Genomic DNA, 27,425 nt, shown 5'->3' with positions numbered 1-27,425 from the left:
AGAGAGAAGTGCACAAAATTACACTACATAAATGGCCTTCAAGATAAGATATTACAGGGTTATGTGCCATAACAATGTAAATAGTAGTACATATCTCGAAAACCGTGTCCTCGTTTACTACATGCACCGGAAGTTACGTGTTGACGTTGACGACGGATAGCTTTTGCCCTAACAACCGCGTAAATATCAGTCTTGGCTAACACGGCGACTGTCACATAAGTGTGGGATCGACCGAATTGTGCGAAGTTCAATACCCCCCCCCCCCCCCTTCTCCTTCCCGAACGTTGCTCGCAGACCACGGCGCCGCTGTTATCGCGGTGATCAGCCAGTCGAAGTGAAAGGAAGAAAAATAATCTAAAGAACTGGCATAGAACGTTACAAAAGACCACGCTGCAGCTGACCTCTCATCACCCCTCCCCCCCCCACCCCCCCCCCGCCCCCCACACACACACTCTCTTATTTCATATTGGCCGCTGCGCGGAATGGCTGATCTCAGCGATAACGGTGGCGTCTGGGCCGTCCATGGAGATTGAAAAATAATATAAAATCAGATGGATCGCTATTATATTCAACCCCAGATTCGGCAACGTAGCTTGCGGTGCTACACCATGCGACGTTCGACAGAGCAGAAAAGGATAAACGCAGCACGCGACGAAAAAGAAAACGAAAAAAAAAAAAAGGTGTGGATTGAAGATGAAATTCCGGCTTTTCACGCGACCTCACGTTCACTGGAGGACTTTACGTTATGAGGAGAAAAGCTGTAGAGCAGTGGCATAAAATACAGAGTCGGTCCTCTCTCGAAATACCGAGTGCACGTCAAGAAGAAGAAGCAGTTGAGTGGCGGCGGTATAGATTAGATGAGGTCGCTAGAATGGGACGAAGAACGGGCTCGCTTGCCAGACGCCACGATCAATAGATTTGAAAGATCTTCGAGCTGCAGTGGTATTAAAATAACGTGATTATGACAACCACTTGTAGCTTCTTGTGCGTACGCAGGGAGCGGCTATGTGTTCACAGCTTCAAAATTTTACATATCACGGACGGTTCGTGCGTCAAACGCCGTGGTAGCCTACCGGCTTAGGTGCTGCAATGCTAAACTCTAGGACGCAGATTTGATTCAATGCCCCGATTCAAGAGCGGGGGTTCAGTTAGGGCAAAATTTAAAAGAAAACAAACAGACACACACTGGTACTTAGATTTAGGTGCACGTTAAGAACCCCAGCTTATTCCAAAATTCTTCTGGTCAGAATAGATTCCGAGTCCCCACTGTACGGTGCAATTCATAACGATATCGTGGTTTCGACTCGTAAAACACCAGAACTATTTTTTTTTAACTTCACACGTGTTTGGTATGTCGTCATTGTATACAGGCGGTGTCACGATGTTGCACGATTGTATACGAACATCTCATGCCGGTGCGACAGTTTTCTGGATAAGTGATCTCCGTTTTACCTTGTTTTTTGGCGGATTCCTTTCGCGTCCGGTTTCTGGAACGCAATTATCCGTACATCGCTGGCGTACACAGTGGGGGGAGGGGGGGGGAGGTCAAATCTCCCCTAAAATGTTCAAATTAGTATGTGTATATATATACACGCGCTCATACAAACACACGCGCACGAACATACATAAAGTATGTATGTTCGTGCCCCCCCCCCCCCCCCTTCCCCGAAATTTTTTCTGTCTGCACCGCTGCCGTACACCCTAGCCATTCTTTAATAGTATCGCGCGAGCATCGACTCCAGGATACGGTATATACTGCTTAATGCCGCCGAGAAGCAACGAGGTTAGCGATACGACGATCTGCTTCAGAATGGTTTTCTGTGGTCAGTGGTGTCGAGAGCATTGCTCTGGCAAGAGCGACCAGAGCTATGCTTTCGGCACCAGACGGCTCGTCGCTAGACTGCGCAGACGGCAATTTCGCCAAGAGTTTGCGTGGTCCGTATCATTTTGTGGCCCACTGTACACTGACTGACATACGGATTGAGCCCAAGAATGTTTACGCAATAGAAGTTCAATAGCTTCTATAACACACCAGTGCTCGCGTTCGCGGTACCAAAGGCATAGCCCTGTGTTCGAGTCCCACTATATATCATGCAGCCGCACACGCTTTAATTAGTATGATCATTATAAAGGATGTGCTCACCAGTTGCAGCATGGACATTTCGCAAGGGCGACGCACAATCGTAGGTATGCCGTAGGAACGAACATATGCTCACAAAATAATTCGGAACGCCGGACAGGTGGCCACTCACCGGAGGAGCAGTCCGGCGGTGCAGATACAGCCATGTTCTGTGCGTGCGTGGTCTCAAGCAAGCCTCGCTACTATCGTATCAGGAATGGCGTTGTTTGCACCAAAAGGCTTACGTTAAGGGCATCTTAGCGGTGTCACAGATTTGCTGGGCGGATGGGGTCTGTGACAAGCTGCGTACGCGCGCGCGTTGGAACATGCCCGTTCGTCCATTCGAGTTTGAACGCTTGGTCACCTTTTATCTTTTGTTCCGTCTGGCGCCATTTTCTTTGGACGTCACTATCCTGACTTGGCAGTATATATATGTAGCACGCCGGTGAATAGCGCTTGCTTAGCCCTAAAAAGCACGTAACGCTATACTTTTGGCGAAAGGGATGCCGCGCACGCGCAGACCACGGCGCTATTTTTTTTCAGCGGCGCGCTCCGCAGGCCAGCACATGCCTGTCCCGCGTTCCGAATAATTCTGTGAGCATCTGTAAGCGTTAATATTGCTACGTACCAGTGGCATCGCGATCAAGAAGACGAAGAGAAGGACGAGAAAAGATAGACTGGCGCGATCTGTTCGTATCGGCAGCGCTGTTCGCCTAACCATTTGTAAATACATCTATACATATTCAAGTCTGTCTTTCCCGTAACAATATAATTGTTATGAGGGACGCCGTAGTGGAAGGCCCCGGAAATTTCGACCACCTGGGGTTCTTTAACGTGCACCTATGTATACACGGGACTCTATCATTCCGCCTCCATCGAAATGCGGCCGCCGAGGCTGGGATTCTAGCTCGCGACCTTCGTGTCAGCAGTCGAGCACCATAACCACTACACCACCACGGCGGGTCATCGGTACGTGTGACCGCAGCCATGCGAAGAAATTTTCCGGCGGTGAAGAACCGCGGCGCCACGCGAACCTTGTGTAAGCCATGCGATCTAGCCCTCCTCATCTCTCTTCTTAATCTGATAAAGACAGACGGAGTCTATATTGCTATTATCTGGCGATGATCGCCCTTTTTAAGCTTTTCCTTATTCCGTCCGCCGTAGACAAAAAACTGCCCTGCCTTGCTAGATTCGGAGCAGCTAGCTTAATGTAGCCACTCGGCTATCCAGGCACACTAGCAAAGCATATCATAGACTTGTATATAAGAATATAGCAAGGGGCTAGGAAAAGGAATTGAGGGTGAGCAGGTGGAAAAGGAGGAGGGGGAGAGTATAGCACAAAAGGAAATAGAAAGACAGAAATAGAGAGGAAAAAAGGGGAGAAACACAAAGAGAGAGAGAGAAAGAGAAAGATAGAGCGTAAAAGAAAGAAACATAAAGAAACAAAGAGAGAGAGAAAAAAAAGAAAGAGAAAAATGAAAAGAAACAAAGAAGGCCGCCAGGTTCGCACTTCCTTCAGGCTTGACACCCACCAATGCGAAGCTGCTTTAATCTTTTTTCCTTTGGTTATCAGTATAAATAAAATTTTAAATTCGAAAAAAAAAAGATAGCCTTGCGTTCGGTAAGTTGCACTCAAACGTTGTCGTTCTAGTCCGCGCTAAGCCCTAAACGGTGTGAAACGTTCTCAGAGTGTATGTTTCTGTGTTGACGTTTTGGTCCCGCACATTTTACACCGGCATACATTTTTCACGGGGTAAATACGTTGCCGCAAATGGATGAGTTAGGCGTCCAGAGCACGCACGCGGAAGGCCCTCCTTCCATGGCCTTTCACACACACACAGACAAAAAAAAGTTTCGTTTCATCACAATGTAGCACGAACGCGATCAAAGAAACTTCTCCGTCTCTTAACACGTTGGACGTGAACCAATGCAAAGAGAGCTGTTCGCGTGAATAGCGCGCACGCCGGCGCTGTATATAACATAGAAAGTCCTTATCCGATTGAGTAATGGTGCTTTCTTTCAGCATAACCGCTTAGCCACGCAGGGACTACGGCTGAAAGCGCGGCAGTTTTCGGGCGCAAAGTTCGCCACCTCTTTCATCGCTCGGCAAAGTCTGCGCATTTTAGTATGACTATATATTATCCCAAGGGCACGCAGGCAGGTTTCTATTCGCAGCGTGCGAACTTGCTAACGAAGTAAAGTTTTCCCAATTAATTTTGCCCGCTTGAGTGGCAGACAGTGGTTGCTTCAGTTCTTCACTCGATGCTGTACCGGTCCCCTACCTCCTCTTCAGAGCGGAGCATCCTGTGCCGTCGTCGTCTTCGTAGTAGTAGTAGTGTTAGTAGTGGTGGTAGTAGTAATAGTAGTAGTAGTAGTAGCAGTAGTAGTACTAGTGGTGGTGGTAGTGGTAGTAGTAGTAGTAGTAGTAGTAGTAGTAGTAGTAGTACTAGTACTAGTAGTAGTAGTAAGTAGTAGTAGGCGTCACGCAGATCACGTGACCAGAGGGGGAGTGAATAAATGAATAAATAAACGAAATGATGATGATGACGTTTTCTACCGAAACTCATCATCATCATCTTTACAGCTTTGCTGTCCGACGGTTTTTCACAACGTGAAACTGGCCGATTTCTTTCTCTCTTTTTTTTTCCTTTGTCCTTCCCTCTCTGCTTATATAAGCAGCAGCGAAATGTATGTTTCGGCATTAGTTTTCCCGGAACCCTTCTTCCCTGCTTTCTAATTTACTACGTAAACAGATTGCCCCCTTTCGCTCCCACCTTCACCCATTCCGAAAGGCCTGAAAAGGAACCATTCTGAAAGGTTTATGGGAGACGTACAATTCCTTTGCCGTAGCTCGATAAATGGCGACGTTTACGCCCCCTTGACGAACCGCCGACTTCGGAAGTCCGCAATTCGAAAGCGCGCAGGTTCTCTGCATAAACATTCCCTCGCTCCGCGAGCGCTTCCAATAATAATAACCGCCCCGCTTTCCCCAGATATACGACCGAGCAATACTCGCGGACAAGTTCGGAATGTTTATTAAACGGCCGGCGGAGGGCGGCGGGTGATTGCTTCGAATTCGTGACGGCTCGATCGTTTTCAACGAGACGAGGTGGTCGATTATTCCTCGCAAGGCGTTTCTCAGAAAGTTGTTGCGCGTCTAGGCCACTACACACCTTTGCGAATCGATCACGTCAACAAAGTCGGCATTGCGCCGTGCTGTACACAAACATATACCCGTACTCCTTCATTTCACGCATTTCTAAGGACTGTAATGGCCTTCCCGGATCAATAGCCTCCATTCAAGACCCCGTTTGCTTTCGCGCACTAATAGCTAACACTGTACCGTAAACAATCTTATTCCTTCTTGCTCTCACATATATTGCTGCGTTGCTGTAATACCATGCTAGCTATTATTGTGTAATGAAGTACCTTTTTACAGCGGAGATGTTAAGCTTTTCGTTTGTCCGCGTGGATCGTACAGAAAACTCGGGCGGGTATGCGCCACAGGAATTAGGAAAGCCCCACTACCGACTATTAGCATTTATGAGAACCGTATGAATAATCCGGCTTCAAGTATCCAAGTATCCGGCTTCAGATAAATTAATTGTTGAAAGTTTGCGCCTGTGTGTGTCCCCTTCGTCTTGTCCCGTCTTGATAAATCTGCGCTCAACACTTAAGATACGTATGAATGAGTTGCCGGTGGGAAAGGGAAGTGAAGTTGAGCATGAGTTGATGTGAGGATAAGGGAAAGGAGGAGAGGAGAGGGTAAAGCATGGCATAGTCTTGTATCACAGTCGCATGGTCTTGCATAGTATAGTAGCATAGCCTTGTAGTCGCAAGAGGTGAGACAGGGAGGTAAGGCTGAGGAGGGAAACGAGGAGGGGAACGCCACCAGCTCAGCTGTTTCCTCAGTCCTGGCATCACTAGTGCGCAGCTGCCCCAGTTTTCTGTATCGTCTTTTTACTCTGATGTATTTTTATTCTGTTATGTAATCTCTTATGTATAAAAAAAATAATAATAATAAACTCAGTCGTGTGCGAAGTTTGAAGCGAACGACGGTGCCCCCCCCCCCCCCATATATATGGGAGCTATTTATTGACGCGTTATCATTAATATGTCTAGGCCGGATATTAACTGGGGAGCCTGCTCACTCAAAAAAAAAAAAAAGAACCGACCGAAGAATAAGGATGGGAATGGCGCGCACACGGTAGACGTTCTCAACTTATGACAGGTAAATTACCACTGTCACTAAAGCGGAAAGTGTACAACCAGTGTATTTTACCAGTTCTAACAGATGGGGCTGAAACATGGAGAATAACTAGAAAACTAGAGAAGAAGCTCAGGACAACACAGCGTGCGACGTAACGGAAAATGCTAAGCGTAACTATAAGAGACAGGCATACTGCAGAGTGGCATCAGAGAACAAATAGGAGTCGCCGAAATCCTAGTAGATATTGAGAGGAAATAAGTGGACCTGGGTAGATCATGTCATGAGAAGGACAAACGACCGATGGTCAGTTAGAGCGTCGGAATGGATACCAAGATATGGGACGCGCGGTTGTGGATGGCAAAGGCTTTGGTCGAGAGACGAAATTAAAAAATTTGGAGGCATGAAATGAAATAAGCTTGCGCGGGACAGGATGGGCTTTTGATCATTTGGAGAGGCCTTCGTGCTGCAGTGGTGATAAGACAGGTCGATGATGAGGATTAGGAGTGTTAAAGGGGAAAGAGCTGAATGTGTGTGACTGCGGTGAAACCGGTACATTGTGGACGTATGACGCTCATGTATTCTTGGTTGGTTTATTGGGTTTATTGTCTCAAAGCGACTCAGGTTATGAGAGATGCCGTAGTGGAGGGCTACGGATCATTGCGACCAATTGGGGTTCTTTAACGTGCACAGAAAATACATGGTACGCGGGCCTCTAGCATGTCGCATCCATCGAAATTCGACCGCCTTGGCCAGGATCCAAACCTCGACTTTCGAGTCAGCAGCCGAGCATCGTAACCAACTAGGTCACCACCGCGGCTTCAATGTGTAGAAGAGATGTGAAGAGGTAGATGGCAAATGAAGGTAAATGGTGTTTTCAGGGATGTTTTCAGTGACTTGTACATGAGGAAAATCGATACAAGATGGAGGAAGCGAACCAGAAAATTGTCAAGTAAATACTTAGACAACGGCAGGAGACCAGGGGGAAAAGGCTCATCGGTTAAGAAAAAGGTCAAAGAAAAGGACAAGGGCCAGTGGAAGATATGGATGCTTACGAAATTAGCACTGGAAAAATGCAGCCCTTTCAAGCAGGAAATTGCCAAATAAAAACTTGGAGGACGCTTGAGCTTCGCTTTCAAAAGGTAAAACGGGATAGCGTAATCGGACCGTGTTCGTATCGCCCTCCCAATCGCTAGCTTGCTTCGCTTCTTGGCGGACACCTAAACCGTGCCGCAAGAAAAGCCAAAGTGCGGACGCCCTCCGGCTCCTATATATATGCATGCGGCACGACCAAACATAACGGGCGATGCCGTTGAAAGCGCGTCCGTGGGCCCTTTGCGCCATCTCGCGGGTGATAGTCAAACCTCTGCCACGCTCAAGCACCTCCGAGATGTGCGTACCACCAAAGATATATGGTTTATATAAATAGCTAGCCGTTAGTATGCTGAGGATGTATGCGTGGTGGTCGGACGACTAAATGCATCGCGCCACGGAGCGAGGGGTCGCAGGTTCGAATTCCCAGTCCCACTCGAAGCGAAGATTTGTTATTTCTTTATTTGTATCTACCTCGAATTTTCGCTCACCTGCAACGCTGGTTTTTCGTTCACAACCAACTACGCCTAAACCGACACGGGAATTTCTGCGAAACGAGCTCTTTAACGCTACGAGTTAAAAGATCTGATAACTCTCGGGGTAGCTCTCTCCTGTTTGAAAGCCGTGCGGGAGTACTGCGCACTGAGACTTACCGAGCCAAGTACGAAGGGATAGACGCACTTTGCGCGGTGCGTGTGCAGGGTAGGGGGAGACGGCTGAACATCTAATTTTTTTGTAAAGTGCTTCATCCTATAGTCCAAGGCAATGTGGCTGAATTTTTCAAGCATTGGGGTTTAGGGACAGTGAAGGCAACATAGACTTTAAGCGGGTAGAAAAAAATCAAGAGCAGGTGATCTGACTGGCGGCTAAAATCAAGGCAGGAGTAAAATTTAATATTTCACTACATACAGTTAGTACTTCATTACGAGTTACGGCTAGGTGCCGTGAGCCGCCGCTCGATCAGAAGGACACAGTCCCATCCATCCATCCACCCGTAGTTAATTGAAGTAAGGTAGTATAAAGATTACCATAGTAAACGCTAGTAATAAAACGCAATTGGAGGTTAATAAAGCGAGAAACAAAGGAACTATACGTGAGATACGTGTACTTAAAACAAAAGACAAAAAGACATTAAAATTTCAGAGGGCCGTACTGTAAGCATTCAAATAGGCTGCGTTAAAAAGAAAAGCAACAAAGGTTCGGCCGGGACGATGGCGCATTTGTCTGTCCCTATCTTAAACCCTCCGTCTATTTTTTTTCTTTTTTTTTCGGGTCAGTGAAGCCGTGTGCGCGAGCTTTCTTCGTATAGTGCTGCATCAGCCGAGAAATAATTTAGGAGAATAATCGATACGCTTTTAAAGCGAGCGAAGATGAAGGAATTGGTGGGAGGGGGCATGAACTTTCTCTTCGGCGCTTTTCAAGACGTGTCGCGGAGACGGCCCTTGCGTTTTTTTTCACTGATTACGATCGAGAAGGATACTCCGTTTGCACGTGCGCGCGCGACGAAACACGGCCCATCACTTTGCCGGAGCCTTTCAATTCGCCCACATCAATGCAGCCGTCTTCGGAGCCCAGCTGCAGATCATTGTTCCTCATAGAACAGTCCTTTTGTGTAGTCTCAGGCCTTTCACAAAACGCGCGTGCAACTGAAAGTTTAAAGAAAATGAAAACAGAAAGGACAATGCGCTAAAACCATGTGTAATCGGCGCCTCGAAATGTCGGCGAAATGTAAGCCTGCGTCGGGAACCCTAATAAAAAGTGCGGTAGTCCTTAACTGTCCGCAAATCGATTGCCTTTAAACGGTTACATTTTAGATTCTTGGGCAGCGGCATCTTCGGCTATTACGGAAACAATTTTTCAGCTTTGTATTTCATGACGCCAAATTATATAACCAGGTCATGAAGCTCCGAATGCATCCGCGTAAGGCCGTTAATATTAGTACGAGTCTATTGTAGCACTGTTCGTTTAGTTGTTAAAAAAAAATCACAGTTTCGCCGCAAGGGCGAAGCAATGAATGCGATAGCAAGAAACTAATGCTATACGAAGTGAGGCTCGCCAATGGATGCTCTCAATTTGAACAGCGCTACAAAGGCGGCCGAAGCAGCGAAGGAAACTAGCGTGCTTTAAGTGTCGAGCTGTGACACTTGATAGTTCGCGCTCATCTTCTGTTTGTTCGTTTAGCGGCGTCGTTTAGCGGCGCTCCGTAACATGTGCGCGGACATCACGGTTAAAGCTTGAAACATCCCTCTTGCCCTCACCACGAGAAAACCGCGCGAGCGGACAGCGGAAGGCCAAGGTTCTCCTTGCGCAAATATAAGAAGAAGCGAGCGAGCTCGCCGACGACTTTTAAATGCGCTCGTCGCGCTCCTAGCGCCATCTCGCTGGTAATGAAGAAACGCTTATGAGCGCCCGCCATCTCTGAGTCCGTCCAGCGGCAAAGGGTGTGTATATAACGCTCGCCGTTAGCTATGCGGAGGACCTGCGTTCCGTGGCGTAGTGGTTAGCGCCACTCGCTGCGAAGCAAGAGGTCCCTGGTTCGATTCCGCGCTTCGGAAGCATTTTTCTGAATTATTTTTCTTTGGGGCTTTTATATATATATATATATATATATATATATATATATATATATATATACTTACACATATACGGTGCATGACGGCGACGGGGACGGACATTTTCCAGCCGAGACTGTCCATATAATTGCTATCGCAATAATACAAAATTACTACTTGGCGTGAATGAGAATTTAGAAAGCATGCTGTAAAGGCGTCGCCCTGCACATAACATTAAAATTAAGTTTGGAATTTTACGTGCAAACTAAACTACACGATCCGACTATGAGTTACGTTGTTGTGGGAATCTTTGGATTAACTTTGACCACCTAGGGTTGTGAGTGGGCACCCAGAAATTATTAAGGCGAAAGCCTTAGACGTCTCATCAAATGCGAAAATTGACCGTCGGGGTCGTCGGCGTCAACACGAGTGATGCAAAAAAAAATCATGATGTGATGACGTCACAATATGCCACCATGAAGTCACAGATCGCCAAAATTTGTGACGTCACTATGATTTCACATAGCGTGCCGTCACATGATGACTTCATCATACGACATCGTCGCTTCGTAAAAGGTGGGTGGATCACGGAGGCAGTGCTAAACAAGGTGATGTGAAGAAAGCTTGCAATGCCTTCGATCCTGTAGCAGTGCAAAACCACGTTGGACGCAGAAAGCTTCGGAGAGGGGCGAGGGAGGATCACCGTGAAGAAAGAGAAGCTTTTCTTCACAAACGACTGTGAAGAAATAGTAGTTGGCTTTCGCCTTCGATTCGTCTTAGGCGAATACATAAGAGATCTTCGTGAGGTTTCTTTTCTTTTTTTTTTTGCTATGAGTGTGTCAAGTTTCTTTTTTTTTTCCCACTTCACCCCTATCAAAATGCGACCGCCTCTGCCGGGACCGAACTCACGACGGTCAATTCAGCAGCGCAGTGCTATAGCAGTGGCAGACCGTGGCGTGTCATCTGTGAATAATATTCCAAAGAAATGTAAGGAAGACGCTTACCCGCGTCGCAACCGACGTTCGTTCGCCGGCACTTCCGTTGCGCATCGATTTCTGCACAGAACGCAGGTGCGGCAGCTGCGCGTGCCATCCACTCCCCACGTACTTGTTGAATGTGTTAATGTCCTCAGCATCGAAGCCTACGCGGCGCCGTCCGTAATATGCTGGCACATATGGCAGACTACACCGGTACGAAAGAAGGCAAATTTATAAGGGCTCGCTTTTCTTTGTTGGACGCAACCTTTAATAAAAACCAACAGACAATATGAAGCCAAGGAAAGTATAGGGGGCAGTATTTGTAATATTTTTACCTGCATTGTAGTAATTATCACATAAATACGAAGAAATTAAAGCGGACGAGAGGCAACTTGCCACCGTCAAGGACCGCACCTTCATGCGACCTTCGGATAACGCGGCCGGTGTATACCAGTTGAGGTACAGTGGCGGTCATCCTCCCGTCCACTTCATCGCGTATTTCTGTGCATTTAAACCTGAGGGTGATTAGCGTCGATCGCAGCCGTGACGGCGAGTATTGTCTAACGCTTTTTTTTTGCCTGCTTCATTGTATGGTTGGTTCGTTACTGCTCAAGATATAAACATTCACCCTGGGCCGTCTCTATTTCTGCCTTAATTTATCATGTATATTGAGCAGTAAATTACGTATACTCATTTAGCGGCGCAACATTCTTTTTTCTAATGTTTGTTGCGTCGACGAAGAAATTTACTGGTCAAGATAACAAAAGAGTCCGCCGCAGCGGTAAAGTGGTTACGGTGCTCGGCTGCTGACCCGAAGATCGCGGTTTCGATCCCGGCTGCGGAAGTCTTATTTCAATGGAGTCAAAGTGCTAGAGGCCCGTGTACTGTGCGATGTCACTGCACGTTAAAGAAGACGAGACAGTAGAAAGAACTGGATTTCTCCACTACGGCGTGCCTCATAATCATATCGTAGTTTTGGCACGTAAAAACCCGTATATTATCAATTATTATAAGATAGCAGAAGAAAGGCAGAAGGTGAGTGTATCTTGAGTAGTAAGTTACTTCCACGGCGCAATGAAGTTCGACTCTCAGTTGCTGCAGTAACGCGAAGAACAAGAAAACAAACAAAACAAGATACGTAAACAGCGTGGAACGGGACAAAGAATGTCTGCTTCTTCGCTGTAAACCAAAGATCATTAATCGCCAAGTAGCCCAAATCGACCATCCCGTTGAGCATAAAGAAAAAGGAGCACACAACGCAGGCGCGCTGTAAGCGCCTGTGTAGCGAGTCGTCTTGAAACGGAGTAAAAAAAATGGCGGTGAATAGTTCGCCGGAATTCGCCGGAAATGACTCGACGGCCGTTATACGACCACGCAAAATATAATTATGCGCAAATAAATTCTTCGTTCTCACCAACTGCTACGAGTACACAGAGCCATAACCATCGGCGGGCAGCCATCTATTCCGTTCGAAATGGGGCACCATCCAGCTATTCCAAAATAATAATAATAATAATAACAATAATCTAATTGGGTTTTTTCACGGCTTTCGTGGCGTCTGCGACAAACAAGATCAGAGGTCGCGTTCCCGAAAGATTTAGACCAATTACCTTGGCGGAAGCTCAACCGAACAGCAACGGAATATGTTTAAAATATAACGCTTCAACCTCCTCAGCAACACAAAAAAACTTGCAGGGTACTTTGTGCGTTCGCCTGAGACGACTCGAAGGCGAAAGCCATCTTTCTTTTTTCTTTTCAGTCGATTTATTGACCCCCTCCCTCCCTCAGAAAGCTTTCTGCACATAACCTAGTTTTGCACTGCCTCCAGGATCGGAGGCATTGCAGGCTTTTGCACGTCACCTGGTTTTGCTCTGGCTCCGTGATCGGCCCTCCTTTGACCAAGCGAAGATGACATGTGTAGATGTCATCATGTGGCGACACGTTATGTGACGTCATGATGACGTTGCATAACGAAGTTGTCGATCTGTGACATCGTGATGACGTCATACGGTGACGCCATCACGTGATGATGATTTTTTGCATGACTTGCATTGACGCCGCCGACACTGACGGTCAATTTTCGCGTTTGTTGAGGCATCCAAGTCTTTCGCTTGAAAAAAAAAAAATGTTGACCGCCGAATTGAATTTCCCGCGTTTTATCCTCTTATTTCTAGTATCTTAAAACCATAAGACCCAAGCTGCGCGAAATGTTTCTTTTTTCGCCCTTTTTAGCTGTTTCTCAAAGTAGCTTAGCAGATTCAGCACATTTCAAGTTTCTTTCTAGGCAAATACAATTTTAAAAAATTCGGATGAACATGCACACAAACAGTGCAATGCCGATTAAGATCGGTAATGGCGCACACAGCCGTGCGAATGGGCAGTTCTGCGAATGTGATGCGCGGAAGCGTTTGGCGCGGTAATGTGCGTTGTCTTCTCGACTTATTCGAGATACGTACAAATAACATCCCTATCGTGCAAGCAGATCACGCAAGCCAGCCTCGAGAGAGTATCGATTTGATCGCCGGTGCTATCATAGGACCATGTGACCTCTCTCTCTCCCTCTCCTGGCTGCGAAGTGTCGAGTGAAGGTCGTTTAACTTAATCTTCATTAATCTCAAGAGCCATTAGGCTGTCCCAGTGGCTCGAAGGCGAGCTGGGAGCCGGTTTTCAACGCATGTTCCCAGTGCCTGCACATGTTTCCGTGCTGGCAAAGCGTTACCCCCCGGGTGTTTACGAAAGAGATAATGGTAACGCGGATCCGCGATCTGCAGGACTAATGTTAACGCGAGCCCGCACTACGTGCAAGCAATCCTATAGGGCGGCGTCCGGATGTTTTCGTGGTAAAACTCAGAGGTGTGGTTGGTTCCCATTCCCTCGAAATCTGTATACATGTCCGAGACTCTGGGACAGGGGCGGCGCCAGAATCTTTTTACTTAGGGGCGGGGTGCAAAGGGGGCAGGCGAAGATATGAGGGGGGTGCGTCACCCCCCCCCCTGCTGTACCACACCCGGCGTCAGCTGCCCTGCGACTAAAGGAAGGTGCAAGCCGGACAGAAATCATAAAGCCAAAAGCAAGAAGCAACAAAGCCAACCATTAGCGTACGTAGCAGCTAACACTGACATAAAGCTTTTAATTTTGGCCTCGTGTATGTATGTATGTATGTATGTATGTATGTATGTATGTATGTATGTATGTATGTATGTATGTATGTATGTATGTATGTATGTATGTATGTATGTATGTATGTATGTATGTATGTATGTATGTATGTATGTATGCATTCAAAATAACTTTCAGGTAATGGCGTCAGTAAAACAGCGCGCTGATTTTATGGCATCTACGTGAGATATTTCTTAATACGCTCGCGGTCTCTTGATTATGAATAACCTTTAGTTCCACTTCACTCGCTAAGGAAGACCTCTAAGGTTGGTCAGAAATGGCCGCGGAGGCCACGGTGGAAATCATACCTTGCTACAGAAAGTGGCTGCAAAACGCCCTAATCGACACATCGCGCCATGCGTATCTGCAACTACTGCTATAATGACGCGTTTCACGCTAAGAGAGTGTTCTCCGGTTACTGCCTTAGTGCACGCCTATATCGTGTACTTTCGAGCAACGCGTTGACGAGACAGACAGTTGATGGGGAGCTTTGTTGCACGCAGGTTCTGTTCGCGCTGGACCAGACGCTGCGGCAACACGAGCGCATCCGGCGCGGCGCGCAACGCTCGGGTTACGGAGCCGACGATCTTATCCGGCACTACAACTGCGGTGACCTCGATGCTGTGGTCTTCTCCAGGTACGAAAACCATTAGCCTACTTGCACGTCTATCAGGTCACAGGTGTTACAGAGAGGGCGCCCCGATCGACACAACCATGAAAACGTAAACGTATTCCCTAAATTTGCTTCTTTTATTTATTTACACAACACCGGAGGCTCGGACTCGCCGGAGTGGTGTTCACGAGTCCTAATAAAAAGCATTGGTGTGAAATACAACCACCGTTCATCGCAAAACGCGCACAAAATTCCTAATGCTGGTGTACGCGCTGACCCCGTAAAGAGGTGATGTAGCAGGGAGGCCTCTGCCTCTGGCCCGCTCAGCCCTTTTGCCACACATGGCTCGTTATATGGCAGCCGTAGAGAATGAAAATGACTGGCCACCACCTGTTTTAGAAGACGGTGATGCTCTCTGAAAGCCTTACTCGTCGGCCTAAGCTCAAAGACAGAGCAAGTCTGTCAGTCGCCTCATTACTCGCGACATCTTCGTATGATGGAAGCCATTAATACATTGTGTCCCACAGTGCGCATGTCCTTGATGTTTCCACAACGCCATTATGTGTGACTTGGTTTATGTTATACGTATTATTCCTTGGAATGTACCGATCTCCTTGCGGAACGAAGACGTTTGTTTGAGGCATTCCAGCGTTTAGGTTCTGCGCGCGCCAGGGTGACTGAAATGGTGGCTTCGCGTGGACAATTGACAGTAAGAAGAGAGGCGTCCCGACTGCTCCGGAAGCTTCTACACTCTAAGAAAAAAAGTCAAAAGAGGGCCACGGCACCCTGACTCTCTTCGGTTATCCATTTGACCCTTTTTAGAAAATGGAATCAGAAAATGAGACTTTACATTTCTGCAAGAGTCGCTTGACTCTCGTGTTATGCCGCCGGGGCTCACATACGGAGGCGGGCGCCACGGTGGCGCTGCGCCTCCGTTCCCTCTCTCAGTCTCCTCTGTCTCTTGGAATGCGTTGCGTTGGTTGCGCTGGTTGCGTGTTTTGTAGTTATGTGTGCGAGAGAATATGCGCATCTTCGGCTGCGGTCACGCTATATTGTACGCGGAGGCTCCACGCTCGAAGTGACACTTTGAGGGCGCCATATTCATGGAGCTGCGGACACGGACAAAGTGCGCCTGTTAACGGTGAGTGTACTGTTTCGTAAGTACTAATTATACAGCTTAAGCTGGGCGTCTGCAGCAGCTCTGTGGAAGTAGGCTGCCAGCCATTTCCAACGGCAGCCTGTGCCCGCGGGGCTGTTGCGGATGCCCAACTAAAACTTTCAATTAATGAGTTGAGACCGTTATGCGGGTTGTGGTACAAGCTTCTGTAATATGAGCGATGCAGTCAATTATCAAAGACGATTGTTTGCTGATCGCACATTGTGTCTGCACTCCTAAAGGTGCACGATGTCGTTTTGAGATGCGCTTTCGTCTACGTCCTATAACATTCCCATCGATATTCAGAGTGCAGCGTGCATCCGCGCGTGCAAACGTGAAAAAAATAAAAAAATAAAAAGTATGCATGCAGAACACTTAGACGCACTAAATGTAATAGTTTTTGCTGGCTTAAAGACGGTAGTTTGAGGTGCAGATACAGTGCGATGCTTTCAGCGCGTACGCGGCAGTCACTTAAATCGGACACGCCTCGCCGGTAAGGTAAAAAGCTCCAGACTTTTGAAGGCGCGCGTTGTTGGGGCCGCCGCCGTGCACTCTTTCCCCCTCGTTTCTGTTTGCTGTTTTCGGGGTTTGCTTACATCTGCGATGACGTTCGGTGCTATAACAGAAGTGAGTGAGTACACGTGTCTGTCGGAGGTATGTGCGGTAATTCCAGCATATGACATGTCTGATCTCGACGTAGACGGCGTCCGCGAGCGCTGGTTGTCGTTCGAACGCTCGCACTAGCATGTGTTTATATGATTATTTAAGGATGGGTTACGTTTGTAAAACATGCGGTCAGTAACCACTCACGGCGTTCCCCTGACGGCCGGAGGATGCTGCGCTTGGGTGTCGGAATGTGCCAGCGCAAAGCCGGGCTTATTACGGGAGCAAAATTTTGAAGCGATCTCACAGAAAAGAGGTGCTTTCATTCGTGCATAGCCTGTGCCTATTGCGAAACAATGTTCCCGTCTTCTTTTACGTGAAAATTTGTTTTCGTTGCGAAATTATTTAAAACGAAATACTCGTGTCAGATGTGTCTACAATAACTGTGTTCCACCAAGGGTGGTTTTAAATCCAAGTAATCAGTCTGCGTGTGTTGGTTATTCCCAGAAACCGTGATCGCTTCTGTCGCCTCTGCACTCCAGTTGACAGCCGTGCTCGGGGAAACGAAGGTGCCGCTATGATCTGTCGCCTTGCCACTTGTGATGGGAAAGTCATCTTTGCCGTTCGCCCTGTCAACGAGGCACTCGGTCCTACATTCCCTTTGGTTGGGAAAAGACGACGTAGGAAAAGAGGTGAGTGGAGCCTAAACCAATTCCGTTTGTTGTTTAAAAGCGGCTCACGTCATCTTGTGCGGCAAGTTTGTTACCAAGTGACATGTTACAAAAGCTACTATTTGCAAGTTGCGTTTTACACGATAACGGCAGACTCATTGTTCCTTACCATGTCTGCTTGCATTTGTAGTTCTGTTGTCAGCCTTCATTATGTCTATGTAGATCCCTTATTGTGTAGTCTTACTACATTTCCGTTTTTCATCGTAATGTCACGTCCTGTTTTTCAGATACCATTTTTCATGGCTGCTCACGCTGAACAGGAGCGACAGCATAGCAAGTCACAAGTCTGATGCCTCCAGCCATTGCTACTTTTTGATTTATTCATGATCAGAAGGAATAAATATGAAAACATGACGCCGGTTTCTACAGTTTATTTTGCAGCATATGACACTACTCACATCACAGTCACACATTTTAGTTGGCTATACTCACACAAGCATGTAAACGAAGAATACCTCAACTGCTTAATTGGAGATCACGGACCATCTTTTCGCGTTTCCTATATTACTCTGCTGGAAAAGCTCTGTTATTTTGATGAGTTTTATTTAAATAATGCTAAAATTGAACTATTCTTTTTTTTTTGCAGTTTCTGGGCACGAATGCAAGTATTATTCGACATGCTTAAAATGAATACATCATTATTTCCAATGGTAGCCACGCGACACTAGAGCGTAAGTCAATTGACTAACTTAAAATAGTTCTCGAGTACCGTGACGCTTCGGTGTGTCATTTGACCCAGTTAAGAATGTTATCGGCAAGAGTCGTCTGACTCCCTCAGCAGTGCCAATGTGATCCTTCGGATAATAGTCCTCTCACTCTTCCTAATAGGGTCAGGGTATTCTCCTAAAGCGCACCGACTCTCAGCCACCAACAGAGTTCAGGTATCTCTTCAAAGAGAGTCGTATACCTGGCAAGTCAGAACTCTCCGAAAAGAGTCACACATACTCTTTTTTTCTTTTCTTAGAATCTAAATGATACGCATCTAAGGCTGTAGGGCTTGTCGTTCTCAGGGAGAACGAAAGAAGGAAAATTTATCAAGGGTTCGTTTTTATTTGTTAGAAACAACCTTAATAAAAAAACTGACAATGAAGCCCACGAAGGTATAGGAGACGTTACTTGTAGTCTTTTTAACTGCATTGTAGTAATTATCATATATTTGTGAAGAAACTAAAGTGGACGAAAAGAAAACTTGCCGCCTAGGGACCGAACCTGCAACCTTCGGATAACTTCGGGGAGTTGAGTTGGGCGTATGGGAGGCCCAGCGTGCGTCGTTTTTTCGACCTGCGCGCGTCGCTTTTTCTCGTTCGTCTGCGCTGCGCTTTTACAGGATACCCAAGTTTTCCAAGCTTTTTGAAAGGAGCCAACCGGGCGGGGCTATTGCCGGCAAATCTCGCAAGGCTAGATGTGCCCGCAGCCAACAACATCCCCTTTGTTCTCCTCCTTGCACGCGAAGAATGTTATCTTTACACAACAGCGAACGCCTGACTAATAGTGCACGACTCCACACGAAATACTGCGACGCTCGCTGAACTGGCACAACAGTACGAGAAGCAGCATCAATAACGAACGACTGAGCCTGTAAGCAGGAAACGATTTTAGCGACAAGTTCCTAATGTTTCTAGACAATTTTCTAAAGATATACACGCGTATACAGCTCTATTGTAATCGGGATTAGATCAAGTGTTCGAGACTGAGGCTAAGGTTATGCTCTATAAGTACGTGCATGCTCGCACAATCGTGTAATCCTAATTTCATCATGTCTGTGTCCTTTGTACGCGCTGTGATTCCAACATGAATAGCCACCAAATCGCTCCCAACTTTCAGTTCCATTACGGCTGTCATTGTCTTTGCTGTCCCTTCATTAGATCGTCTTCCTGCACTTACTTTTTTTGTGTCCCTTCTTTTAGGAGGTCGTTTGTTTCTGCCTCTGCAAGAAAGAAAGAAAGAAAGAAAGAAAGAAAGAAAGAAAGAAAGAAAGAAAGAAAGAAAGAAAGAAAGAAAGAAAGAAAGAAAGAAAGAAAGAAAGAAAGAAAGAAAGAAAGAAAGAAAGAAAGAAAGAAAGAAAGAAAGAAAGAAAGAAAGAAAGAAAGAAAGAAAGAAAGAAAGAAAGAAAGAAAGAAAGAAAGAAAGAAAGAAAGAAAGAAAGAAAGAAAGAAAGAAAGAAAGAAAGAAAGAAAGAAAGAAAGAAAGAACGATTGTATTCGAGTAATGAAGTTCCTTACCCATTTCTGAGCGTGCTAAATGATTCTTTTTTTTTTTTCTGCGCGTCTGATTTTTTGCGCTAATGAGCACTAAGCCACTTTCGTTCAAAGAGGATCCCTTCGCTGATGGGTGGGAAGCTTCTCCGCGGCACACGTGGCGGCTTTCTAGCGCAGTTGCCGCTTGTGCAGTGAAGCAAGCTTTCCAAAAAGATGAACAAGACAGCCATAACGCAGCAACTTATCCAAAATAACGTATCATTATGGTGGGAAAATGCTTCATTCGTAAATGGAAGCAGATGTAAGCGTCGTCAGTAGCCGCTAACAGCGTTAACACACGGACATCATTTGCCGTCTCTTCATAGATTTTATCGCGGTGTCCGCGGCAAAAGCTTGAGTCACGCTCATCACGATCACCGGCAATGCGAAAACATGATTCCACATGATGAAAAATTTGAAGAGCTTGTTGATATTTACGTCTGACAATGGAGAGCGCACATGGCCAAAATAAGTGTTACTTAAGAAGGCTACGCATTTGGGGTGGTCGGCTCATGATTACGAGTATAAAAACAGCGCTAAAACAGCGCTCCTTTCTTCGCCCCATCTTTTAACGCTCTTGTTCTACTCGCAGTTACTTAAGTCGTGGCTTCATTAATATTGCACAAATAATCATTCGTTGGTTCACCTACACAGCATACATACCAAAAATGCAACTATGAGCATTGCGATTAACCATCTCACGCTTATACCAGCATTTTGCAGCATCATCAAATTCAGTGTAACAAATAGACGCGTTGAGCATTGCAGGATTAACGAAACAAGCCAACGGCGACGTGCTAACCAAGATTTCAGCTATACCTAACTTTCAGCTTTTGATCACGCAACTCGGGCTTGGCCTCAAAATGAATCCGCGCTAAAGGTATTGGCGATGTCACAAATGACAGCAGTACGGTGCGACGATTATCGAAAGTGTTGAAATGGCGCTCGTTCTGCTTCGTTTCGCAGCGGAAGCGTCATGTATCATATCGTTCGCCGTAACGCACACTGTACCAGGCTGCATGATCGTGATTTTCTGAAACTGCCTCTGCGGTATACTGTGACAGGAAGACGTCACAAAGTCACGATATGATGACGTCATGTGATGACTACATATTAAGTCACGTTATGCGACGTCATGATGACGTCACAAATTATTGCGACTTGTGGCGTCATCATGACGTCATCACGTGATTATTTTTTGCATCACTCGTGTCGACACCGACGCCGAGGGACGCCGACGGACAATTTTTGCGTTTGATGAGGCATTTAATAACGTTTCCAAAAGGATACGGAGCGGCACTAGCAATGACACCTCAAAACAGCGGTCAGATGCGTGCACGTGCGACCTAACGACAATAGGTACAGGCGATTATGGTGTCAACTCAAATCAAACTTTATTTTCATCTCAGAAAAGAGACTGTGCATCCTGACTTGTGCGTGGTGTCGCAGGGACACGGCGCAGGTGCCTCCGCTAGCCAACACGTCCCTGCGGCTGTCGGCGCGAGAGCTCCGGCTGGCCAGGGACATCGACCGCTACTTTCGGCACGAGCTCATCTACAAGCGAAACCACCGCATGGGTGACCGCGTGCTACGGCTGCTCAGGGCTAACCCGGGACAGAGCTTCTTCTTCGCCTTCGGAGCAGGTCACTATTTTCTTGTCTTGTTTACATCATTTTGTTGTCTATCGACCTTGTTCTAGGCAGCTCGCCGCTACTTATGACAGCAGCGGGTGTGTTCCAATACTCACCGTAGAAGGCTAAATAGACAGCTAGGCGGACAGCGGCCGTGGCGGCCGTCTTAAGTACCATTCCTATTCTCACGTAGCCGGCTTCGCGAAGACAGCATCGAAGACAAATACGATGCAGGCTACTCTGCTGTCCAAACAAGATGGCGGTTGGAAATAAACTCGCCGAGCAGGTCGCCAGCTCGAGTAAAGACATCGCCAGGGTTTGTTACGCGCTTAATTTGAACTACGTTGAAGTTGTTACAGGTTTGAGCACAAAAGCAGTTAAAGGCATAGCAATTTTATCAGATATTCTTAGCTTTATCTTGTCGACGTGAGGTGGCGTCCCGTCGCGCTGTCATCATCATGGGAAGACGACAAATGAGGCTGTAAATGGCGATATGGGATGGGCAAGTTTTAACTTTTGAGGTGAGGGAAGCTCAGAGCAAAATGAGGTTCGAAGAGAGGCTAACGAATATATGAAGGAGAGCAGATGGGCAGAAAAAGTGTTCCGGTATTTGTATAGGAAGAGCGTTGATACACCGTGGAGAAAAGGAACTAGGAGGCTCACCAGTAAATATACGGCTGGCAGTGTAAGTGATATGGCAACAAAGAGCGTTAAGCGAAAAGCCAGAGAGGCGGAGAGGATTTACTGGATGGCAGCGATGGAAAAAAACCGGCTCTGAGTAACTACCGAAAGGGTGAAACCGAAATAAGGAGGGAGGCATTTTACGATAATTCAAGGGGGAGCGCTGTAATGTTTGAAGCGAGGTCAGGTTGCCTTAGAACGCGTAGTTATAAAGCGAGACTTAGTAAAGAAGAAGTACAGTGCACGTGCTGCGGGGAAGATACGGAAACGGCGGAGCATGTTCTGATTGAATGTGGAGATATCCACCCAGGTGTACGTTTGGGCACGAGCCTACATGAAGCCTTGGGTTTTAGGGACAACGATGGAAAGGTGAACACGCCCGCGACAGAAATAAGTAAGAGACGGTTAGAGTATTGGTGGCAGAAAACTCGAGAGAGACGACAAAAATAAATAAGGGCATTCTACCGTTTAGGGGCAGAGAACTGGGCTGTGAATTTCTATAGTAAGATCGATTTAATCGAAGTAGACAAGGCATTATGCCAACATATAATAAAAAGAGAAAATTTTCTTTTTTTTCTTTTCTTTTCTATATTTTTTCTTTTTTGTCGCGCCTGGTGGAACATATTTCACCGCCCCGTTAGAGAGCGGACGCTCATAGCATCCATTCATCCATCATGCAGACGGTTCTTTTCCTCGGGCCACTCGAGCTTGATTCTGCCTTCAAAGCAGTCAACGTATACCAAGGGTCTCAACTCACCTCAACTAACGGGCCGCAATCACGAAAGTTTACTCCCGCAAGGGCCAGGACAATGACGAACGTAGGAGCGGGGGTCGAACAGGTTGTACAAAATGTCAGCTAACATTGCCATGTGAAAGAAAAAGACCTTTCCCATATCTCACAGGTGAGCCATTACTGAAGGGGATTTGGCGCCATTATTACAACAATATATCGATACCTATCTCCAAAATGACTAAAATATAGACGCCGATTCTCAAATATAGAGTTCGGTTTCACGGTTATGTATCAACACATGGTGACCGCAGGGGGCGCCTCACGACAAAAATGCTTTAGACCAGTCATGCCTATGTAGCTCATGAACATACTTATTAAGAATATACAAAATAGATGGGTCGAACACATTCATTTGCAGGCCGCGAGCCGCTTGTTTGAGACCCCTGACGTAGACTGTCGACGATGCTGCCCAGAATTTGAACACAGCCAACGTTACTGCTCAGAAAGCTCGGAATAGCTGAGATTTCCCGCTTTCGCTGCAGTGTCTTCTTCCAAATTTGTCTAAATGAATAAAAAAAACCAGCAGTGTGAGATGTTGGGATAGTTGGTGTTCGTTGCTTCAACTTCTAGCTCAAGGTTAAAGAAAACGAAAAGGAAGGAGGGAGAGAGAGAGAGAGAGAGAGAGAGAGAGAGAGTGTGTGTGTGTGTGTGTGTGTGTGTGTGTGTGTGTGTGTGTGTGTGTGTGTGTGTGTGTGTGTGTGTGTGTGTGTGTGTGTGTGTGTGTGTGTGTGTGTGTGTGTGTGCCCGCGCGCTTGCGTGCATGCGTGCGTGCGTGTTTTAGCTTGCGCTGTAAACTTACCCTAAAGAACACCACAATACAAGAACCAAACGCGCGCACAAATGTGGCCCATTTATAGAAGAAAACCCTTTGTTTCCAACGCCAACTGGAGCGAAATGCCACGGCATGGTGCAAGAAACCAATGAAAAAAAAAAAAAAAGAAGAAGAATCGCACAAGCGCTGAAGTGGTTGCAGCCACTGTAGTGCCTCGTGGATTTTTTCGACCCGATTTTCACGCTCATTCGTTTGCTCTGTCCTTTCTTTCTTTCTTTTTCGTATCTTACATAAAGGCGCCACATCTTTTCTTCGTCACTTAGCAGAACAGCATCTGCGCGCACCCTACTGGTAAAGAGAGAGAGAGAGAAAAAACCGAGCGCAGCAGAACAGCGGCCTTGCTTTACCGTGTTGCGAAAGCACCGGTCGGTACTATATTTTGCGCGGGGGCAACAGTCAGGAAAATAATATCAATAAGACGGACGAACGACAAGGAAAACGTAGGTAGAAAAAGTTGACGACAAGGACGCAAGAACGTCAGACTGAAGAGACCAGAAAACAACGAAAGTTTAGGAAAGACTGAGAGAAAAAAAGGTGGATGATTTTTCCTTCCGCTCTTGTAACCAACGAACGGCGCGTCCTCGCGCGCAAAAGGTTCGCAAGCAAAAACGCAAACAGCATGCCTAAGCAAACCCGCGAGGTGAGCTTTCGCTACTCTTGTTCGCTGGAGGAAAAAGGTTTTGCAGCGAGGAACGTGAAAATGAAAAAAAAAAGAAACAAAGAAAAATCAAATATATAACGCACATTGTGTGGCGGTGTAGTGATGGCAAAACTTCCTTCCGCGCGTTCGTTTCCTGAATTAGAACGAGGGACATGCTTTCTGCACGGGAGGTCGGGAAGGATAATTTGCGTACCGTCTATCCCGCTCCCGAAACATTCGAGCAGGGAAAGAAGGCTCGAAACAAATCTCAGAGGTAAACGTTGAGAAACACGATTGTGCTCCCAACAAGGGCTGCAGAAATAGTGTCTTTTCCTCACCTTCAACTTCTAACACCACCTCCCCGCCCCTGCCCATTAGAAAAAAACACACACAAAAAACACAAAGGTTGGCGCCATGGTGAACAGACGCAACCATGAAACGTTGCTGGGTAAATAGTTACTCCGTCCAATTCGCTTCTCTTTACAGGAACACAAAGGAGAAAATGAAATTATTTCATCGCATCAGTAAGTCACCTCTACACAATACCATAAAAGAAGCACCGCGCACCGCTCTAGTGACGAGGAGACGCTTGGCAAACCAGAAAACGCGCCAAAGAAAAAAAAAAAAACTGGTGGCGGCGACGCCGCTATTGAGGTTCGCGCACTCTCTCGCCGTGACGTCATAGATTTCGATCACGTGTGCTAGGGCCTACATAATTGCTCACAGGTACAAAACTTGCCCAACTATCAGTGTTACAAATGAATTTGTGTTCTAAACGACTCGTAAAACTTAACACTGCCAGACACATGAGCCGGTGTGGCCCAAATACAAAAAAAGGGAAGAAAATACATCGACATCCACTTCCTATTTTAATAAATGGGCCTATGATGTCAACGTGAACAATAGTTGTTTTTTTTTTCAAATAATCGTTTTATCAGTGTAAACGCACTTATTGTTTTACCCTAGAATATTTAAAAATGTCATTGTTAACTGACATGTCTCGCTTGAAGACAACGACGACGAAGTGCGCGCGCGACTACACTGGCGCTGTGGCACGAGCGTGATTCTGGTGTCGAACGTAGCCATTCGTGTCTCCAACGCCTAAGCTGCGCTTTTTAAAGTGTTCATGTTTCCTTGCATAAAATAAATCGTCGTACAGCCATAAGTGGCTGTACAGACGTAACATTAACCAAGTGGTCTTGCAGCGGCTCATTCGTGTTGTGTGCCACGCGCAGGTCACTTCCTCGGCAACAACACAGTGCTGGACTTCGTGCGCCAGGGTGGATTCGACATCGAGCACATCATGGCCACCAGGAGCATTCCGGAGTGAGCATGCGCATGCACTCACGTCAACCAGTTTGTGAATTCTGAATATGTATCCCCCGCCTTCACGTGGTACACCAAGCAGGAGCCTTTAATGAAATAAATTATGATGCTGAGGATGATTGACTTCTCAGTTCGAGTACTCTAGACAGGATGATGAAAAAAATAATAAATAAGGACTCGCTGTCCAAGCTTAGCGTCGATGTAGTCGTCACACACAAATACACTTTCACTCGGATCTCATCTTTACACGGGTGTAGGAAGTCCGGCGTCTATCTAGAAGCAGCAATCTGGAAGCAGCATCAAGCGATGTACTTCACCGCTTCCCCTAAATATACGACAAGGACGAATGGGCAACATCCGTCATTGGCAGCATCTTTCTTTCTTTCTTTTCTTATTGCGCGACTCAGCACCCGAATTCTATCATTTGCGATTCAGCAAGTGTGCAACGAAGCAATGCAGGGACATTTTTCACTAAGCAAAAAGCGTGCAGTGCCACCGTCCATCTGTAAGGGAATCTTACCGTCGTCCAGAGCACGGATGCGATGACAAAGAGATAAGGAGCTAGCGAGCGAGCGCAGGGCAGCTTTGCAAATGTGGGTAGTGCAGTGCTGTCGACTTCTGTGTAGAGGCGGCCTTCTACGCTCTACGAGGCGACACCTAGCTGTGGCTCCTGGGTCCGAGAACGTGCGTCTTTGGGCATGCGCAGTCATGCACAACTGCTTTTACAGCGAAGCTATTTATGCTGACTCTGTCACGTGACCAGGTCACGTGACCTCCACATCACTTGACCAGCGTGGAGAGAAGGGGTCTGGTGAGTAGAAAAAAGGGAAAGGTGGTCACGTGATGAGGCTTACGTAAGACGGCCGATTCAAACAGCGGACTTAGAGCGGGGTGACGTGATGAAGCGTACGTAAGGGGGGCGATTCAAACAGTGGATTGAGAGGGGAGCTAGCTGTTGCTCCTGGAATGGCAGAAGGAAGACCGGGGGCAACAGGAAAAGATTTAGCAGAAAGAGAGAAGAGTCTAGGGTAACCCACGCCGACCAGAGCCATCGAGTGGAACTAAAGACCCGACTTAGCTTAAATAAAGAAACAACAAAGAAATGACTTGGAAGTAACTAGGCAAAATGAAAGAAGACACTTGAATTTGGCGCTCAAGGTCTCGAAACACCGCGACGCCACGACATAGATTGACGCTTACGATCTGATAACGAAGATCTGACAAGAAATTGCGCTCTTATTCTGCGTACCACACGCGTAACGTCTACTTCATTACCTGAAACCATTGAGATTCGATGCATTTTTCTGATGCCTATAGTGACAAAAGGAGCGCGTTATGAACCCACGTGCCTTTTTCCATGACATGTGGCGCAGGGAGACAGCGCCCTCACGCAATGCGCCCACCAGGCGAAACACCAGGTTCTGGCGCGAAATTCAATAATGAATCTTTGTCCTTCACTTCCTCTTCTAATACTGCACCTATCGTTGCCAATGTAACGATAGTAGTTGTCCTCAACGAATAATTTATCTGTTTAAACTGATTAAGTGTTTCACTTTAGTGTCGCGTTCAATCGCCGAACAGAGACTTCGCTGTGTGTTTGAGGAGAATCGTTTAGCCAGGCTCAGTTGTCCAGAACCGTCCTTGAGCGCTTCGTCGACGCTGTGGTCAGAGTTTCCCAAGTGAAGGCTTCACGCCCCTTTCAGTGTTTACTAAATGTCAACGGGTGCACTTGTTTGGGTCTTCCATGTTGACGGTGCGACATGATGGTATATAGAAAGGCGGTTAAAAATCTAAACGTGTCCGATTTTTATCGTGGCAACGTTGTCACCGCATGTTGGAGTTAAGACGGCCAGTGCATTTGACGTAACAAAAAGTACCAATAAACTGTAAATTAACACACCTGGCCAACGGTAACGGTAAGTATATAGCGTCTGTCTGTCTTTCTTTCCGTCTTAATGTATCCGCGTTCTTTTTTTTTTTTTACTTGAACGACGGTATACTTATAAATTAGCCACCGGCAATATAGCTGAATTCGAATTAATCGATATTTCATGGTTGAAGTTCTCCAACCAGCGT

General features: G+C 46.6%; 1 protein-coding gene across 1 annotated transcript in view; it reads left to right on the top strand.

Annotated features, from left to right (window-relative positions):
* The window catches only part of LOC119404564 (metalloprotease TIKI1), a 118,838-nt gene that overhangs the window by 77,476 nt on the left and 13,937 nt on the right, over positions 1-27,425 (top strand). The window contains exons 5-7 of the mRNA XM_037671110.2: positions 14,610-14,743; positions 20,896-21,089; positions 25,259-25,349. Of these exons, the coding sequence (XP_037527038.1) occupies positions 14,610-14,743; positions 20,896-21,089; positions 25,259-25,349 (419 nt within the window). The remainder of the gene's footprint in view (positions 1-14,609; positions 14,744-20,895; positions 21,090-25,258; positions 25,350-27,425) is intronic.

Source organism: Rhipicephalus sanguineus, chromosome 9 (genome assembly GCF_013339695.2).
Source record: "Rhipicephalus sanguineus isolate Rsan-2018 chromosome 9, BIME_Rsan_1.4, whole genome shotgun sequence".
Classification (NCBI taxonomy): domain Eukaryota; kingdom Metazoa; phylum Arthropoda; class Arachnida; order Ixodida; family Ixodidae; genus Rhipicephalus; species Rhipicephalus sanguineus.
Note: the sequence above shows the minus strand (reverse complement) of the source record. Positions and strands in the feature narration are given on the sequence as shown.